This window comes from Ambystoma mexicanum, chromosome 2p (assembly GCF_040938575.1).
Source record: "Ambystoma mexicanum isolate Mex_15411 chromosome 2p, UKY_AmexF1_1, whole genome shotgun sequence".
NCBI lineage: Eukaryota > Metazoa > Chordata > Amphibia > Caudata > Ambystomatidae > Ambystoma > Ambystoma mexicanum.
In genome coordinates this window covers 1,070,914,831-1,070,934,485 of record NC_090923.1, presented here as the reverse complement: position 1 = coordinate 1,070,934,485, position 19,655 = coordinate 1,070,914,831, and the positions used below count along the sequence as shown (strand labels likewise).

Below are 19,655 nucleotides of genomic sequence, written 5' to 3'. Positions count from 1 at the left end.
TCCCAGGTCAACATGCTCACCTTAGATAGGTGAATGCTGGGCTCTCCATCTGCGTCTAGTGCAGGGTGCCGTTGCCAGTTCCTTCACTGGTGAAACGTTGGCCTCTTGACTTCTGAGGATGGGTACCGTCGTTGTCTGCACGACCGGTAAGTTTCTGGACACCTTTACTCTTTATAGTCTTTTTATGCGTGGCGGTGAAGCGCCTGGAATTGCGTAAGTATGTCAAGCGCTCTTACTGTCTCTTTCTTTGTCTTTGCAGGCGACGATGCAGAATGAAGAAATCCGGAATTCGCTGCGTGCCGGTAAGTGTAACACTGCTGTGGTCTATGAAGATGCAGCGTGAAGAATCCGGAATGCACAGCGTGCCGGTAAGTAGAATAATGCTGTTTATCTTTGCAGGTGAAGATGCAGCGTGAAGAAGCCGGAATGCACAGCGTGCCTGTAAGTATGATAATGCTGTTTATCTTTGCAGGTGAAGATGCAGCGTGAAGAAGCCGGAATGCACAGCGTGCCAGTGAGTATGGAAATGCTGTTTATCTTTGCCGGCGAAGGTGCAGCGTGAGACACGGCCGCTGCCTATGGATCAGGTAAGTAAGCACTGCGTGTTAAAGTTCGTTCTGCTAACCTGTTGTTTCTGGTCTTTTGCAGGTGCTGATGTTGATCGGGTACAGGAATGGTAAGTATAATTCTTGCAGGTTCAGGATCCAAAGAAGAAAGGCTGGAACAGACTCGGTGAGCGTTCTGCTGCAGATGCAGAATAACGCGAAGCACGTTTCATCAATCGGGTGTGGTTTAAATAGCCTAGGAGTGATGAGGCGTCTCCTTCCACGGCCCCGCCTAGGTAAGAAAAGAGTTCCTGCTTCCAGAAGAGTTCCAGTGCTGTATCCAGGGAGTGGAGCTGCCCCACCCAGGTAAGAAAGTAGTCCCAGTTCACCGAGGACTTCTAAGAGTCTGGTAAGTAAGCAGCATGGTCTGCCACAGGTAAGTCCAACCAAGCTCCTTCACACCAATGATGAGCCCGGCGCTTCCAGTGCCGGGACCGATGCTTCTGATGAGCCTGGTGCCACCGGCGCCAGGACAAGGTCCAAAAGGTCCCTGTGGGGACCGGCTGGTGCCTAGGATCAGGGTTAGGGGCCTGCTTCCAAGGACGTTGGGCTGGTCCTGACTCCTTGGAAGCAGTGATCATGAGAGTATCCCCCCTCAAGGCCCCTCCTAAGTGTGTCTTTCCCGGGGACTTTGGCTTGTCTGGGTGATTCAGATGGAATCTCTTGACCAGACGAGGTGCGTGGACCTGTTCTGAGGGTTCCCAAGACCTTTCCTGGGGCCGTATCCTTTCCAATCAACCAGATAGTATAATTTAGACCTGGACATTTTGGAGTCTAGGATGTTCTGCACTTCGAATTCGAGTTCTCCGTCTACCAAAACGGGTTCTGGGAGTTCAGTCAATCGGGTTTCTGGTTGTACTGGTTTTAATAAGGAGACATGGAGTACTGGATGTATTTTCATATGCGTAGGTAATTCCAATTTGGCAGCCACTGGATTAATTATGGCAGATATGAGGTAGGGCCCAAGGTATCTCGGGATGAAAGTGCGGGGTCCTTTTAAAGGCAGGTGCTTAGTGGATAACCAGACTTGATCTCCTACAGCGTAGTGAGGGGCCTCTTTACGGTGCCGATCGGCTGCCTTTTTGAATTGAGCTTTAGCTCTTTGCAGATGGGCAGTGGCTTCCTTAAAGGCACAGGTGATCTCCAAATGCAAGTGATGCACAGCAGGTGCTTCAATTTCTTGGGGAGGATCCAGGTTGGAGGTTCTAGGATGGTGTTATATAATAGGAAAAAAGGAGTCTTCCCGGTTCCAGAATGAGTCGAATTGTTGTAAGCGTATTCAGCGATCCAAAGAATGTCCTTCCAGGGTTTTTCTGTTTGTTGGAGCATGCAGCGTAGATATTGTTCTAATGTCTGGTTTGTCCTTTCGGTTTGTCCGTCAGTTTGGGGATGGTGACTGGTCGAAAGTCTTACATCAACTTGGGCTAGACGACAGCAACTGCGCCAGAAGTGGGAGATGAATTGACTTCCCCTATCGGAGACTAAAACCGAAGGAAAATCGTGTAAGCGAACGATGTTTGCCAAGAATTCCCGGGCCAATACTGAGGCTGAAGGCACACCCTTCAAGGGTATGAAGTGAGCCATTTTCGAGAATAGATCCACGACTACTAAGATGGTAGTATATCCCAAGCATGGAGGTAAGTCTGTGATAAAATCCATGGACAGGGTATGCCATGGACAGGGAGGAATGTCAAGTGGCTGTAATAGGCCGGCTGGTTTTTGCTTTTGACTTTTATTCTGGGCACACACACCGCAGGAGATTACAAAGTCTCTAATATCCCTTTTCCACGATGGCCACCAGAAATGTCTTTTAATCTTTTCCATGGTTTTGGTAATGCCAGGGTGCCCCTCCATTAGAGAATCATGATAACCGGAGATTACTTGTTTTTGTAGTTTCTCACAGGGCAAGTGCAATCGTCCTCGGAAATATGGTAGGTCTTGATCTACTGAGAATTATTTTCCCTTTAATTGCCAGTCCTGCAAATCGGTCGGATTTAGGAGCGATTTCACCGTGGTCTTGATGTCTTCAAAAGTTTGAGTGCTGACCAAACCCAAAATCCTTTGTTCTGGGATTATGGGTATTGGATCTGGATTGATCAAATATTCATCTACTCCCATCCGGGAGAGGGCATCCGCCTTTCCGTTCTTACTACCTGGTCGATAAGTAATTATAAAGTCAAATTCTGCTAGGAACAGAGCCCAGCGAAGCTGTCTGGAAGACTGAGCTTTGGCTGTCTTTAGATATTGTAAATTGCGGTGGTCAGTCATTACGGTGACTGTGTGTCTGGCTCCAAGAAGATAATGCCGCCAGGCTTTAAAGGCCGATCTGATGGCCAAAAGTTCCTTGTCTGTAATTGAATAGTTGATCTCAGGAGGCGAAAACTTGCGGGACCAAAAGGCAACTGGATGTAGTTGGTTTGTGACCGAATCTCTTTGTGATAACACTGCTCCCATAGCAAGACTAGAAGCATCCGTTTCCATGATGTAAGGAAGTTCTGGGCGAGGATGTTTTAAAACAGGTGCAGAAATGAATTTAGCTTTTAAGTCTTGAAAAGCTTGTTCCGCTTCAGAAGACCACTCAAAACGTTTGTTCTTTTTCAACAGAGCGGTGATGGGCTGGACTATCCGGGAAAATTCAGGAATGAATCTGCGGTAAAAGTTAGCGAATCCTAACATGCTTTGAACTCCTTTTACAGAGGTTGGTGATGGCCACTTGATAATTGCATCAACTTTCTTTGAATCCATATGGACTCCGTTAGGTGACAGTATGAATCCCAGGAACTCGACTTCCGTTGCGTTGAAAACGCATTTCTCAAGCTTAGCAAAAAGACTATGTTGACGCAATCTCTCGAGAACCTTTTTAACGTGTCTCTGATGTTCTTCTTCAGATGATGAATATACGAGGATGTCGTCAATGTAGACAACTACACACACTTCAATGAGCTCTCTAAGGACATCGTTCATAAAATATTGGAAAGCAGCAGGAGCATTACACAGTCCAAAGGGCATCACTTGATATTCGAATAGCCCGTACTTGGTGCGGAAGGCCGTTTTCCATTCATCGCCCTCTTTGATCCGTACCAAGTGGTAGGCTCCTCTGAGATCCAGCTTTGTGTATATACATGCATCTTTGACTTGGTCCAGGAGTTCAGGGATCAAAGGTAACGGGTACCTGTTTTTTACAGTGATCTGATTCAGGGCGCGGTAATCTATGCAAGTGCTAAGGTCTCCTTCCTTTTTCGGAACGAAGAACAAAGCCGATGAAGCTGGAGATTTTGAAGGACGGATAAACCCGTTAGCTAGGTATTGGTCCAGGTACTGTCTGAGGTGAAGGTTCTCTGGCTCGGTGAGGGCATAGATCCTGCTGCAAGGAGGAGTTGTTCCAGGTATCAGATCTATTTGACAGTCGTAAAACCTATGAGGAGGTAGGGTGTTAGCTTGATCCTTCTGGAAGACGTTTTGGAACTCCTGGTATTCGGGAGGTAATTTGAGAATCTCCTCAGAAGAGATCGCCGCTAGTGAAACATCAGGTCGAGGATAACAAGTGGTAGAACACTCTGGAAACTGAACCGTCTTTGCTCGCCAATCAATCTGAGGATTGTGCTTCTCTAACCAAGGGATTCCCAGAATGATCTGGAACTGAGGGGCCTTGATTACATCGAACACTATTCTCTCCCGGTGTCCATTGTGACTCAACAACGTCACTTCTTGGGTGGCATGCGTTACTGGTCCGGAGGCTATCTCCGTGCCATCCACAGTAGTGATGACGTCTTTTACTGCCTTAGGGACAAGGGGTAGATTCATCCTTGATACCATTTCACGGTCCACATAGTTACCGATTGCTCCGATTATCAATGTAAGCTTCAATTGCATGCAAACGATCCAGACGTTCAGGACTAATGAGGACCATGGGTATCACGAAATGCGAGGTCACGGGACAGATCTTAACGCTCGGCAAGAGGACCTCTACTCTTGTCGGGCGAGGTCGTTTCCCTGCTCAGAATTTGTGGTACAGGTATCCGCGGCTCCTACAGTCTTCTTAGCTGGTTTCACGGGACAGTCCCGAAGAAAGTGTCCTGAATTACCGCAATAGAGGCATAATTGCAGCTGCCTTCTTCTTTCCCGCTCTTTCTGGGTTAAAGGTCCTCTCATGCCCCCTATTTGCATGGGTTCCACAGTGTCAGCTCCCTTATTCGAGGTCTGTGGTTTAGAAAACACTCGGGTATCAAATCTGGAACGATCTGCCTTCCTGTTCTGTAGTCTATGGTCCAGTTGGACAACTAAGTCAATATAGTCCGAACATTCTTGTGGAGGATTCACAACTTGCGCTAGCACATCCTTGAGCTCTCCACGCAGGCTTCTGTAGAAAAGCGTTATTCTCTTGTCCTCGGGCCATTGTGTTTCCACTATGAGTCTATTGAAAGAGGCTATATAAGTCAAGAGGTCTTGGTTACCCTGTCGTAATGAGAGAAGTTCATTGTCCAAGGCCTGCCCTTGTGCATGTCTTGCGAACAGTTTCTCCATGCTGGACTGGAAGGCTTGACAATCGTGTAAAACCGGATCATCCTGGGTGACTAAAGGGATCGACCAATCTGCAGCGCTGCCAATGAGATAAGAAAGCACGAAAGCCACCTTGGCCTGGTCTGTTGGGAATGCAGCTGGTCGACATAAGAAGTGCAGGCGGCACTGGTTGATGAACACTGCGAATTTCTTTGGATCACCAGCAAAGCGTTCGGGCGGAGCCAAAGGCACATTACCGGGCAGATTGATTTGCACTGGATTTGAAGCTGATGCAGAAGGATAACTCCCTCCTGGAACGGGCAAAGGTGTCTGTCCTGCCTGCGTTTGTAACAACTGCCTAGCAAGGTCCTCTGTTCGCTCCTTAGAAATTATCAGTTCTCTTCTTAGAGAGCTCGTTTCCTGGCGAGCTGCATATACTTCTGCTCTTAATTCCCCAAGCAACTGGGCTAGTTGATCAGTATCTGAGGTTTCCATTGCGCCTGGGTAGGAGTTTTGTGGTGGGCTTCGCGTTCTGTAACGCTCACCTGATTCCCACGGAGGCGCGGATCTTGGCAGGAAGGTGTCTGTAACACGAAACGTGATGTGCAGGATTCGGTTGGCTTCTGGGGTCGAACCTCTCCGCACTGTGTGTCGGACTCGAAGGGTGAGGTTTCTGCAGGTGAAATAATATGGGGGTTAAAGGTCTGGGTTGTGAATGTCCCTATCTCTCTCCTCTCAGCCTGACTGTTGAGCCCCCCTCCCAGGTCAACGTGCTCACCTTAGATAGGTGAATGCTGGGCTCTCCATCTGCGTCTAGTGCAGGGTGCCGTTTCCAGTTCCTTCACTGGTGAAACGTTGGCCTCTTGACTTCTGAGGATGGGTACCGTCGTTGTCTGCACGACCGGTAAGTTTCTGGACACCTTTACTCTTTATAGTCTTTTTATGCGTGGTGGTGAAGCGCCTGGAATTGCGTAAGTATGGCAAGCGCTCTTACTGTCTCTTTCTTTGTCTTTGCAGGCGACGATGCAGAATGAAGAAATCCGGAATTCGCCGCATGCCGGTAAGTGTAACACTGCTGTGGTCTATGAAGATGCAGCATGAAGAATCCGGAATGCACAGCGTGCCGGTAAGTAGAATAATGCTGTTTATCTTTGCAGGTGAAGATGCAGCGTGAAGAAGCCGGAATGCACAGCGTGCCTGTAAGTGATAATGCTGTTTATCTTTGCAGGTGAAGATGCAGCGTGAAGAAGCCGGAATGCACAGCGTGCCAGTGAGTATGGAAATGCTGTTTATCTTTGCCGGCGAAGGTGCAGCGTGAGACACGGCCGCTGCCGATGGATCAGGTAAGTAAGCACTGCGTGTTAAAGTTCGTTCTGCTAACATGTTGTTTCTGGTCTTTTGCAGGTGCTGATGTTGATCGGGTACAGGAATGGTAAGTATAATTCTTGCAGGTTCAGGATCCAAAGAAGAAAGGCTGGAACAGACTTGGTGAGCGTTCTGCTGCAGATGCAGAATAACGCGAAGCATGTTTCATCAATCGGGTGTGGTTTAAATAGCCTAGGAGTGATGAGGGGTCTCCTTCCACGGCCCCGCCTAGGTAAGAAAAGAGTTCCTGCTTCCAGAAGAGTTCCAGTGCTGTATCCAGGGAGTGGAGCTGCCCCACCCAGGTAAGAAAGTAGTCCCAGTTCACCAAGGACTTCTAAGAGTCTGGTAAGTAACAGCATGGTCTGCCACAGGTAAGTCCAACCAAGCACCTTCACACCAATGATGAGCCCGGCGCTTCCAGTGCCGGGACCGATGCTTCTGATGAGCCTGGTGCCACCGGCGCCAGGACAAGGTCCAAAAGGTCCCTGTGGGGACCGGCTGGTGCCTAGGATCAGGGTTAGGGGCCTGCTTCCAAGGACGTTGGGCTGGTCCTGACTCCTTGGAAGCAGTGATCATGACATAACCCACCTTTTGGTATAGGTCTAAACTACACAAGTTGGTAGTGTGACTGAGTAGCTCTCAAGAGGGGTAAATGGGAGCTGTAAAGCTGTACAAATGAAATCCGTAAATAAAAGTATCCCTTACACTCAAGGTTTGTTATAAATATTTATTTAACATTAATTTTTAAATAAGCGTTCTTTAAAAAGACAATAGGTTGTAACAATGTAAATATACTTTAAAATTACTTTCTAGAATCAAAACAAGTTAGTGGATACCCTTTGGATATGCTTCTTGCACAATTCCTACACCCTGTACTTCAATCACTAGGACAGTAATGGCATTTATATACCTCCCTAGTATACTTTGCAGATTCTGAGGTTGCAGAAAGGAAAGGTTAGGGAAGGAAAAAGGTTAGACAGTTTCTCAGTACGTGTGAGGACAACTAACTCTTCCAATGAAATCTAGATAAGCCTTTCCCAGCAGTAACCGTATACAATAAGCTACCACCTATGGGGGGACCATCCGTATTAAAGTCAAAAGTCAATGGACTAGAAGAGTCTTCAGTGAGCCAGGACAGCCAAAGTCATTTGGGACACAGTCTATGGATCTGATGCACTTCTTAGATCAAATTCTTGCACAAAGTTAGAGAGTCTTTAAAAAAATCACTTGTAGGGTGACAAGCTGTGAGAAGAGAGTTGAAATCAACTCTAAAAGATAAGCCAATGCAATTCCCAACTGAGAAGAGCGTGGCTAAAAGGCAATAAGGTATGTACCCCAAGCCTAAACAGTACCTGAAGAAGAGTGGTGCAGCTAGATTCTGTCTTGCTACCGCGGTGCAGACCCTTGTTCGTGAGCCTCACTCGTGGCGACAAGTGGGAGGATGTATGGAGGGCTCCTGCGGTGGTAATTGGGGGGTCATTGGCAGCTACGGGCTCTTTTCGGTTAAGCAGAACTTCGGGTTTCAGCACTTAGCAAACAGCACCGTTGCGGATCTTGGAAACTGGTTGGACTCTCATTGCTCCCTCGGTCCTGCACTCTGGTGAGGGTTCTCTGGATCTGGAGGTCCTGCTTCTGGAGGGTCTTTGGAAGTCTCCTGGAGTTTCTAGCCGGATTCGTTCCACGACAGACATTGCACTGGACTACGGACACTCGACCCCTGGCATTGGGCTTCCAAAACAATGGAGGTACAGCAAGTCTCTGATGGTGGCCCAGTGGAGTTTGTCTCTGGGTTAGTTGGTCCCACTAACCCAAGGGGAGAAGTCGTTCTGTCCGGAGCTACTCTGTCGAGGTGAAAAAGGAGTTCAGCACAGCAGCAGGCCTTCACCGGGCAACTCAAAGGTCCAGGAGGTTGCAGCAAGCATCATTCACGGTTTCTTTGTCAGGTGTTTCTCCCAGTGGTCGACTCTGCCTTTAGTCCCAAAACCCTTGTCTTTTAAGCAGGTTTTTCCCATTCATTCACAACCTAGGCTGTCAATCACACAGCAGGATGGCTGTCCTAGAAGGACAGCCAGCCAGTCAGCCAATCGGGACTAGTTGCATTCAGGAATTCCTAGAGACAAAGGACAGGGGAGTTTCGGGACCCTCCCTCACATCCTGTCCTCCCAGACACACGAGCCAGGGGCGGGCTTCAGGGCTGAAGCCTGCCAAAGGCAAGACAAACAAAGGGCTCAAATCTGTCTCAACGCACAAAGTAAAACACAAGAAAGACCCCCACAATCAGAAAATGGCAAAAAAAGAAGACAGGGCCATTTTGACAAAAAATGTCACCCATGGGTGCTTTGCTGCAGCTGAGGGTTTAGCCTGCGGTAGAAAAGCACAATGGTAGGAAAAAGTAAACCACTGCCACCAGCCACCGGCTACTAGGTAACCCCCCAGCACTCATCATAAGGTGTGTGCTGGACCTACAAAGAGAAAAGATAAGTAAAGTCCATTTCACTTTACTATTCTTGGGAACTGTAGTTCACACAAGAAAAGGTAGTTAAACCTTATGAAATATCGAAAAGGATTTCTCTGTGACGCTGCACTGAAGGTGCTGTGTGTCACCATACAAAAAGCAGATGCCTATGGAGTTTGGCAGACTCCAAAAACAGTGAAAACACAAAATCCAAATCAGAAAAAGGTCTCCCTCACTCCAAGGTTAAAATTAAAAAGTCCTAAATCCAGCAAAAGAGATGGGGGTCTCTAAGGTTGAAGGGAATTAGCACAGAAATAAAAAATTCTCATTACGGGTCCCAGACCCTCTTCTTAATTCTCACTACGGGTCCCAGACCCTCTTCTTAATTTCACAAATATAACAGTTCTCATTTCACTTTCGCTCGTGCTTCGAGCCCTCTGTAATTCACAATATCAAAAAGTCTCTCTTTACTCATGTAATCGTACATGCGGCCTCGCCGTCACTTTGTTTCGGAACACACTCTTTCAACAATGGACAATTTGAAGCTTTCATCTTCATCGCGTCTCTCACCATACGCTTGTCCTTGCTTTGCAACATTGTATTTCACTTATCGCTTGCTGCGTGTCGAGGTCAGGGTCTCCTTCGCTGCCCCTCCGACACTCCCGGGCCGTCTCACATGCCCAGGGAAATGAGCACCTGTACCAGGCTTCTCCTTTTGAGTCTTCGAGCAACCCCCTTCTGGCTCCTTGGAGACATGGCACCCTTGACACGCTTTCTGCAGCCTTTTCACCTCTCAGGCCCCCAACGTCTCAGTGCTTCGTTCCCTGCTGACCACTTTTGGGGTACCTAGGGACCCAGTTCGCCTGCCTGCTCGACCTCCAACTATGTGCCTTCTTGGGCTCCAACTCGCTCACTGTCTGATTCTATGCGCCAACTCTTATACTCTGGGTAGCCGTCAATGTGTTTCAGGTGTGTGTGATTATGACTGAGTGCCTGACCCTGCCTGGCCTCATTACCGGGACAGGACCATTGCATATTACTAGAGGTAATCTTCCTAATCTCAGTCGTCTTCTTCCTTGTCCCAATAGTTGGGCTGACACAGAAAGGAGGGGAATTATGGGAGTTGTATCCCATAAAGGTAGAGGGAATATGAGGTAAACAATTTTAGGGAAATGGGGGAAACCATGTCTCGCCTTCTGGTGATGCTGCTCCACTTCCCAAGGACTCCCTAGCCAGGTGATCCTCCCTCGCTTGTCCACCCCCAGGGTCGGGATCCAATAGCGATGGCCCTTCCATGGCGTAGTGAAGCACCCTAAGGTTTCCCACAGTTCCTACTCTGACTCTTTCTTCACAAAAACAACCTTGACAACACCTTCCCTCCTGAAAGGGTAATAATCCCTTTGTAAGCCTTGTAGATTTTTATCTTTCTCTATTTCAAACTCTACCTTCAAACAACTTTTTCTGGACATCGGATTCTCTTTTCCCAAAGCCACAACCGTTTTTAACTAGACTTGTTCCTTTCTCTGGTAAACTTCCCCTTTCTTACAGGGTAACAATCCTATGTTCTGTACAAATATTTTTAAATCTGTTCCATCTAACTTTCCCCATGCTTCTTCCACCTACCACACACCAGAATCTGTGTCGTGGACTCCTGGCTCTGTGGACCAAGCCTTCCTGTTTGCAGTCTGGCTGGAACTCTAGGCTTCCTGTTGGCAGGTCTCTCGAGGGATGACACATGCTGTGTGTGCTGGCTAGTTTTCAAAGGGCAGTTCCCCCTTCCATTGAAGGCATTCTGAGCCTATTGCTTTCACCTATGCTACAAGAGTGTGTCCTTTTCCTGATTGGGCCATGTGCCCAGGATCAGGTGGTGTCAAGGGACCAGCCCAAGGGCATAACGGGGCTTGCGATCATTTTGATTTCTATCCTGCCTTGTATATTAACAGGGATTTTTGTCTGTCTGCTTGTGCTTCTGTTATGCTATTCCTGAGCTTGAAAGTCCTTTGGAAGGGGTTTTGCTGTATTTTTGTTAGTTCGAAGTTTGGGGTTCATACCCTTTTTTATTTCCTTTTTTTTATATATTACCCCTCATGTTTGATTTTTGCCACACATTTGCAGGTTTTCACCATGGGTATATGAACCCAAAAAGGTCTATAAATCGAAACATACAAATTCACTTTGTGGTCATTCAGAGGCCTAGGGGCATCATAGGACTCCCTAGGATGCAAATGTGCATGTTCAGGAACTTGGGACTAGGAACTCTCCATAGCAGGTGCTGCCTTGTTGGAAGGAAAAGGACTGGTGGGAAAAGTTGGAAGGCAGTGGCTGGAGTAGCTTAACTGCATCGGTCTGGCTGTGCATTAACATTAGTACGGATGTTTTTCCTAGCGCAAACTGCTTAGACTCCTTTATGTTGGGGCAACTCCTTAGAGTATGAAAGAAATTGGACTATAGGCTAGGATTAAAGTAGTACCTATGATGAATAACACATTTTTCACAAAAGTATCCCAAACGCAGCAGCGACAACTTGAGTTAATCTAAAGTTGGGTTTCTGTTGTGGGTAGGGTGTGAGGTGTGAAATGGTACTCTGTTTTTGAGGTTTGTAAACTTGAAATGCAAGTAGTTTATGGGTTCCCTCCTACATAGCCTAAGGCTATTAGTCATTACTGTAATATGAGAACCATGAAGAATTTGTGAATTTCAAAATTGAGTACCATACTGACTTTTCAGCAATGCAGGGTGACTTCTGTAGCCAACCTCTATTTGAGTGAAAGCAACAACCAATGTAGAATGATGCGTAGTATGCTTTTTATTTAAGTTTTATTTAATTCTGTGTGTCTGCAAAATAAACTGCGAAAGACAACTAGATGTTTGTTACATGGTTTAAGACCCAATAACTTAAGCACATGTATACATGCACTGCACTTGTTCATTTATGGCTGCCTTATTAGTTAATAAACACAATCTTTTCTAATGTTATTTTGCAGTAGAGAAACAATCTGTGATTCCAGTTTCGGCTCCAACCTCTATACCAGCTCCTATCGCTCTGTCTTCCTTGGCACCTGTTGTCGTTTCTGCTCCTTTTGCCATTTTGTGCCCTGTTCGAATTCCTGCTTCGGGTCAAACTCCAATTAACTTCGCATCTCTGGCTCCAGCTCCACTGACCACTCATCCTTCCATTCCAGCGCCAGTGAAGGTCAAAGCTTCTTCTCCGACTGCAGTCCAACCTACTGATCATGTGGACCTGACCATGGACGAGTCTGAGGAGGAAAGGCTGGCAGATTCCCCACCTTGTGACAGCAAAGAGAGCTCGCCCTCTGACCCTCCCAAACTTCAGCCAAACCAGAATGATGTTGCATGGGTGGATGATCCAGATACTAATATGACTGATCTGATGCCCAGTAAGGGAAGAGGACGGGACCACAAGCGGTATTACCAAGATCGCTGGAGGATGGAGTATCTCATGGACTACAATTGTGTGACACATGGACTTGTCTGCATGGTTTGCGGTAGCTCGCTCACGACGCTGAAGGTCAGTACCATTAAGAGGCACATCCACCAGAAGCATGAAGAAACTATCTTTCTGAGTGACACAGAGAAGCTTGTCATCTTAGAGGAATGGGACAGAAAAATGAGCCACTTGGTGGGACCAGGCTGCTCCTCCCCGGACCACTCTGATGTCAAGAATGTTGTGATTACAGAAAATGGTGTTGATGGTAAGGATCTTTTGTGTGTGTGTGCAATGAGGCTGGAGAGTTTATTACTGGATAAGTTGAGCAGTGCTATCAGTTCATCAGTAGATGTCTTGCATAGAGACCATGTGTGTAAGATTTAACATGTTAAAAGTGGGCTACATTGGTCCTGTTGAACGAGTCAGGTCTTTTTGGATGACAGCAACTATCTAGAGAAAATTCCTCAATTGTTCTCTGGAATTCCTTCAAAAGGGTGAGTACATAAGTTATTTGAGGAACATACTCACCCACTAGCTAGGGCACATTGAGCTTAACAGATGGCTTGTCCATGCTGTGCTGGTTGATTTGATTCCTGTGTTTCACCACATAGTTGGTTCTGATGGCATTCACATGACCTTTTGTAGCATGTACTTTGTTGTGGTTGATCCAACTTTGGTAAGCGCGAGCAATGACAGCACATGACCCTGACTTTTGGTGGTTAAATAACAAGGGTGTATTAGTCTTAAGGCGAGTATGCGTTGGATAAACACATATAGGTCAAAAGGGAAGAGCTACAAACAATAGATATTCCCCTAAAGTAAACAATGCTCAACGGTTATTAATATACAGTGTAGTTTCTCCACAGCTGTCTAACACTGTAGCAGGTTTTGGTTCAAATCATAACGTTATCTACTAATTATTACAAGTCCTTTTCATGCCCTATGCTACAAAGTAAAGCCTTCAAACAGATAGGCAGAGATAAGTTCCAACACGTAATCTTGACAAGTCATTTAATCCAAAGCATATGTGCACAACAAAGTCTAACCCCATTATAATGCAACAAAACAGAAGTATTCCTCTGGAAAGGTTTTGTAGCAGGAGCTAACTCATTCTGGTCTCTCCTTTAGGTTTCCCTGCTTTCACCTTGTGTTTCAAGGTCTCTCACATGTTTCACGCTTCATGGTTCTCTCCTTTTAGGCTTTTCCTCAGCCTTGCAACAATCTCTTTAAAGCATTTCCCAGGGTTACTCTTAGTTCCCATCACCTTTCCTCAATACTGCATGGTTGTCCGTCGCTCGGGACAGGAGACAAACCTTTTTCACCAGAAAAACCTTCTTCCCCTGACTCCGCCCACCGGCGCCACACCTCCGTCCCCTTTTCCACGTCGACGGGAATGGGCCGATTTCACCAGCGCTCCTGGGTTTGGCTTCGGCCATTTAATACCACACGCTCTTTCCCAGATACTTTCTGCTGGCTTTTTTGTCTTCTTTTATCATTCAGGTACTCTGTCCTCCGGCACCACGCTCCTCCCCGGCGCATGTCGACTTCAGCGTGCCTCTGCAGGTGTCCAACCTGCGAGGGGGTCTTCCCTACATCCGATCCCCACGCTCTTTGCCTCTGCTGCCTTGGCCCCGACCACGGCTGGAGGGTTGTTCCGCGCGCAACGCGCTTAAACAACGTGCTCTGAAGCACAGGCTAGCTCGGTGGAGGGAGCTCTTTGAGAGACCGCCTCCAGAGGACTTGAAGGAATACATCAGATATAAGTTAAGGCCCAAGGTAAGGCTGCTTTTTTCCATCACACCCCGCAAGGGAGACTCCTTCCAAATGAAATGCCCGAGCGGGAGGAACCTTTCAGGTTCTCGCACCAGCACTGGTACTGAGGCTAATTCAGCTACCAGCCGCCAGGCCTAGGGGTCATTAGATCCTTCCGAAGACAGTGCTGAGGGACCGCAAGGTTCTTTTACCAGGTGTACACCTGAGGGGCTACGCCCTAGTACCGGCCAGATGTCCGAGGGGGGGCACCTGCACCCAGCTCTACCGGCAATACTGCCAAGGGCAACACGCCTACCAAGCCCAGTCCTGAGGTGCAGGGTAGGTCTCGTGCTCCACCACTAAGAGGCCTGGAGGAGGCTGGGCCCAGTGAGCCAAGCACCACGAATTTGGCACGTGTCAAGCAGGTCGACAAGATGGCCACCACACCAGACATAATGGACGCTCGTCTGATACCGCCCCTTGAAACGGAGCAGACGGGAGAAAGAGTTACAAGATGGGACTGGTGTCAACCAGGTAAGTGGCCTACGGCTTATCCATCTGCATCGCAGGGCAGGTTTACCACGCAGCCAGCTAGACAGAGTACGCACCGGCCCCAGCAGCCACCCGTTACCCGTCAACATCACCTGCCACCCCACCGGCCTGTGAGGACAGGTTCTTTGAAAAGTCCCTCACTCTCATGAGATCGCCTCAGATGGGGGCCATCCTCTGGGATGTGATCAGGGACATGCTCCCCCTGGCCCCACTGCCTGCACCTTTAGTCTTTCCTCCTATGGCCCCAGCACTGCAGGCCCAGGCGCAGCCCCTGCTGCCTTTGCTGGCTCCTTCGATTCCGGCTCCCCTGCCTCCCACAGCTCAGGCGGTTCGACATCAACCTCCGCTGCAGCCTCTGGCTCCGGTCTCCACACTGCAGCCCTCGGCATACCAGCACTCCTCCACTCGCTCCGGACAAACCGGACGCCATGGTGGACATGGATGAGGAAGAAGACCCTGACACGCCGTTGTCAGCCAAGGCCTTCCATGAACGTCCCGCAGGCCTGGTAGAGTACTTGGGCCTTCCTCAACCCGAGGTCGAGCAACCGGAAGCGGGGGTCCTTGCCGATGTCCTCACTCTACGCCCCATGGCTAGAACGGGGATCCTGATGCAGAAGGACATTGTTGCCTTGGCCAAAAAGGGGTGGCTCAAGCCCCCACGGCCTAGCCTGTCAATTGGCACCTTGACGCCAAGTATAGGCAAATAGAGGGGGATCCACTCTTTCTGCCGGCACACCCTCAACCACTCTTCGGTGGTCGCTGCAGCGTAACTCTACGCTTAACCTCAGTCGTCCTCGGCCACCTTGTTCTCGGCACTGCTAGGCAAGTAGAAGAAGATCTTGGAGCCGTACGGCAAGAAGATTTTATTCCAGAGCTTTGCTGCATCTTCGTCAATCTAACGCGAATGTCATGCTGGCAGCCGTTAACAAGAGGCTTTGGTGGGAAACAGCCTACTTCCTTCCAGAACTTCCGGTGCAGAGCTAGGCACGCTTCAAGGTGGAGCGGCAGAGGCCAAATTGGTGGCACAGGACATCATGAAATCCACCGTGGCCCACATGGACACATCTGGCCGGGCTATATGCATCGCCACGGACAAGAGGACTGCCTGGCTTCGGGCTACTAAATTCAACCCTGACGTCCAGGAACGCATATTTGACCTTCCATTCAAGGGTGGTGACCTCTTTTACCCCATCACCGATTAAGAGCTAGATAAAAAGGCAAACAGTTCACAAACTGTGAAGACTTTGTCCTTACGAAGGCCATGCCCAAGGCATACACCCAGTCGCATCAACTCTCCGCCAAGGGGCAGGCGTTCGGCAGGTTCCGGGGCTTCCAAGAACAGAGGTCTAGACAGCCTGACCGTTCTCCGAGTCAGCACTGGCGCAAACAACAGAAGGGGGGGAGCAAGGGCTTTTTTCAGTCCCCCTCCTCTGCAACATCCTCTGAGGGAAAGAAGCAATAACACGCCCCTTCGGGTCCACTGGTCTCCGGTGGGGGGGCTGGTTTGCCCTTCGCGCACAGGTTTGGCATCAGGTTTGCGGACCCGTGGATCCTCTCTTCAGTATCCACGGGGTACAGCCTACCGATTCCTCTCTCTCCTCCCTCCTCCCCTCCTCTCCCACAGATTGGGACAGAAACTCTGTTGGCTGGAAATTCTGTCGCTCGTCGAGAGCCAGGCACTGGAAGAAGTCCCAGCCTCCCAGCGAGGCTTGGGCTTCTACTCCAGGATTATCGCCATACAAAAGAACCCACAGGCTTGCCTGAGAGTTGTTTTGGACTTCTCCACCCTCAACCTCTCCCTCCCTCTTCAAAAGTTCAAGATGGTTACGCCAGCACTCATTGCAGAGACATTGTGCAGGGAAGACTGGATGTGCTCCCTCGATCTGAAGGACGCTTATCTACACATCCAATTTGGCAATCTCATCGCTCCTTCCGGCGGTTCAGGATCATGGACTGCCATTACCAATACAAGTTTCTACCCTTCGGCCTCAACTCAGCCCCAGGGTGTATTTACCAGACTGATGAATGCAGTGGCAGCCCTCCTCAGGGCCCAGGGTCACCATGTCTACACGTACCTGGACGACTGGCCCGTCAGTGCGAGATCTCCGAAGGCGGTTCATCACACTTCCTCCGCCCTTATGATCACACTCCACAAGCTAGGATTTTCGATCAACCTCAACAAGTCTCAGCTGCAGCCTACACAGAGGCTTACCTTTTTGGGCCTCATATGGGACACAAGCTCTGAGAGAGTTTTCCTGTCTGAGGACAAGATCATGCCCACCAAGAGGGCCATGATGCACTTCCTCACTCGAGAAGTGACCTTGGCCTGGTGATACCAGCATTTATTGGGTATCATGGCAGCGGTCCTACTGGCAGATGAGACTCAAGATAAGGTGATTACAGCTGACTTTTGCAGCCTCATGGATTCCGGAGTGGGGCACCCAACTATGTCAACAAGCGGGGCGGTAGCATGTTCTTTCTGCTGTGCAGCCTAGCAATTAGCATGTGGAAATGGGCCCTGGTGAACAACATCTACCTGTTGGCCATCCACCTCCCGGGGGAGTCCAACCTAGAAGCGGACAGGCTCAGCAGACTGGGAGCTCACATTTACAAATGGCAATTGAACAATCAGGTCCTGCTCGGGGTCTTCAGCAGTTGGGGGTTCTTGCAGGTGGATCTGTTTGCCTTCTGGACCAAAAGAAAGGGCCAGCAGTTCGCGTCCTGGCAGGGGCAACACCCCGGATCCCTGGGCAAAGCATTCCAGATACAATGGGACAGCATGACAGCGTATGCTTTCCCTCCTACACCACTGGTACACAGGGTGATCTGCAAGATAAGAGAATCACGTCACCTCTGCATCATTCGGATAGCTCCATGGTGGCCGGTGAGCCTGTGGTTCTCGGAGCTCCTTAGCCTCTCAAACAGGCCGCCCATTCACCTGCCGCTGGGCCCAGCTCATCTTCTGGCACAGCAGAGGGCAGGTTCCTCCACCCCGCTCCACAGAAATTAACCCTAGCAGCGTGGTTCCTGAGCAGGTCACACTGAAGCATCCAAGCCTGTCACAGGCTAGCCCGGACATTATTCAGGGCGCTAGGAGCAAGGCTGCCAGGAGCCAGTAAATGGACATGGTTCTGTCACTGGGCGGACTCTAAGGAGATCGACCCCCTTACATGCATATTGGACAATGTGCTCTTTCTCTGCACACCTCGCGCACTCAGGGGTGCAAGTGGACACATGCCACACCTATTTGGCAGCCATAGGGGCCTACAGGAATTCGGAGGAGGAGGTCTTCTCCTCTTCCAACACTGTGGTTAAACGACATCTGGCGGGCCTCACAAGGCTCTAAATGCCCATCAAGAAACCACACCCGTGTGGGATCTCAATATTGTGTTGGGCGCCTTGGCGCGCAAGCTTTTCGAACCAATGGTGTCCGCGGACATCAGACTGGTCACCATTAAAAAAGCTTTGTTGGTGGGTCTCGCCTGCGCTCGTAGAGTCAGCTAGATCCAGGCACTGGTGGCTTCAGAACCCTATACTACCTTTCACAAGGATAAGGTGGCCCTGAGAACGCACCCTGCGTTCCTACCTAAAGTAGTCTCTGCCTTCCATTTAAATGAGGAGATAGTGTTACCTACATTTTTTGCCGATCTAAAGGACGATACTCAAAGGGTCTTGCACTGCCTGGATGTCAGACATGCTCTGAAATCTTATCTGGACAGGACCAAGAGCTTCTGCCGGTCGGATGCACTATTTGGGGGGGTCAAGGCCCAGGTATTGGGCATCCAAGGCCTCTATAGCAAGGTGGATGGTTTCGGCCATCAAGGAAGCATATGAAGGGCAGCACAAACCACTTCCGACTAACATGCATGCCCATGATGTCAGAGACAAGACCACGGCTGTCGTATTCCAGAGACAAGTCCCGTGGCAGATCATCAGCAGGGTGGTTACCTGGGCCACCCCTTCAGCTTTCTGCAAGCGCTACTCTTTGGGCGCTGCCTCTTAAGTCAGACGCGGCTTTCGGGCAGGCGGTTCAAAGGAACTTGTTTTCTTAGGGAGGGTCACCTATCCACCCTGGGGATACATTCAGTTGTAATTGCCCATGCACTATGGAGGAAAGGGGATGGGACGTAAGAGTACTTAACCGTAGTGACTAACGTACTCCATAGTCCTCTTCCCTCATACGTCCCACCATCCTCCCCACTAATAATACTGGTGTCATTAGGCAATCTTAATATTGTCGACGCGTCAATGGGGACTGAGGTGTGGTGCCAGTGGGCGGAGTCAGACGAGCGCATGCTCCCAGGGCCGTGCCCCAGCGCGCATCTAAATTTTAAGGGAAAGAAGGTTTTTCTGTTTTTTGGTGAAAAAGGTTCCGTCTCCCATCCCTACGAGGGACGCCCGTCTCCCGTCCCTAGCGAGGGACGCCCATGCAGTATGGAGGAAAGGGGACTATGGGCTAAGAGTACGTTGGTCACTACGGTGAGTAACTATTAATTTATAGCAGGTCACTCCCAGACCTTGAGTTTATTGTGATTCACAACCGGTCTCTTCCAGATCTTGCCTTTGTCAGGATTCACAACAGGTTTTTTCCAGACCATGGGATTTCCCTCGTCATTCGCAACAGCAGTGATAAGTATTTCTCCCTCAAAGGGTATTAGAGTACTTGTCAGGCAGTTGATATTGTCATCCTTCTATGTCACAAAGGGCCTCAAGAATAAATCAACTCTAGAAAAGGTTCAAAGGCTTTTATTAAGTTAAAAGGGGTGGGTCCACTCAAGTGCCGTCCCTCACTCATCTTCCTGTGGGCTTCCTCCCCCATATCAGACTTACTTAATCCCTAGATGGTCAATACATATCGGTAACTACTATTCTCTGAAGTCTGGCTGACTATTGTTGAGGGCCTCAAGGCAACTTACTTATCTATCTGATTTCCTCCTAACCTGGGGTCCCTCAAGAACTGTTATAGTCCTATAATCAG

At 49.1% G+C, this 19,655-nt stretch overlaps 1 protein-coding gene across 1 annotated transcript in view; it reads left to right on the top strand.

Annotated features, from left to right (window-relative positions):
• ZFTA (zinc finger translocation associated) overlaps positions 1–19,655 on the top strand; it is a 246,380-nt gene that overhangs the window by 96,365 nt on the left and 130,360 nt on the right. The window contains exon 4 of the mRNA XM_069645004.1: positions 11,910–12,638. Coding sequence (XP_069501105.1) covers positions 11,910–12,638 — 729 coding nt within the window. The remainder of the gene's footprint in view (positions 1–11,909; positions 12,639–19,655) is intronic.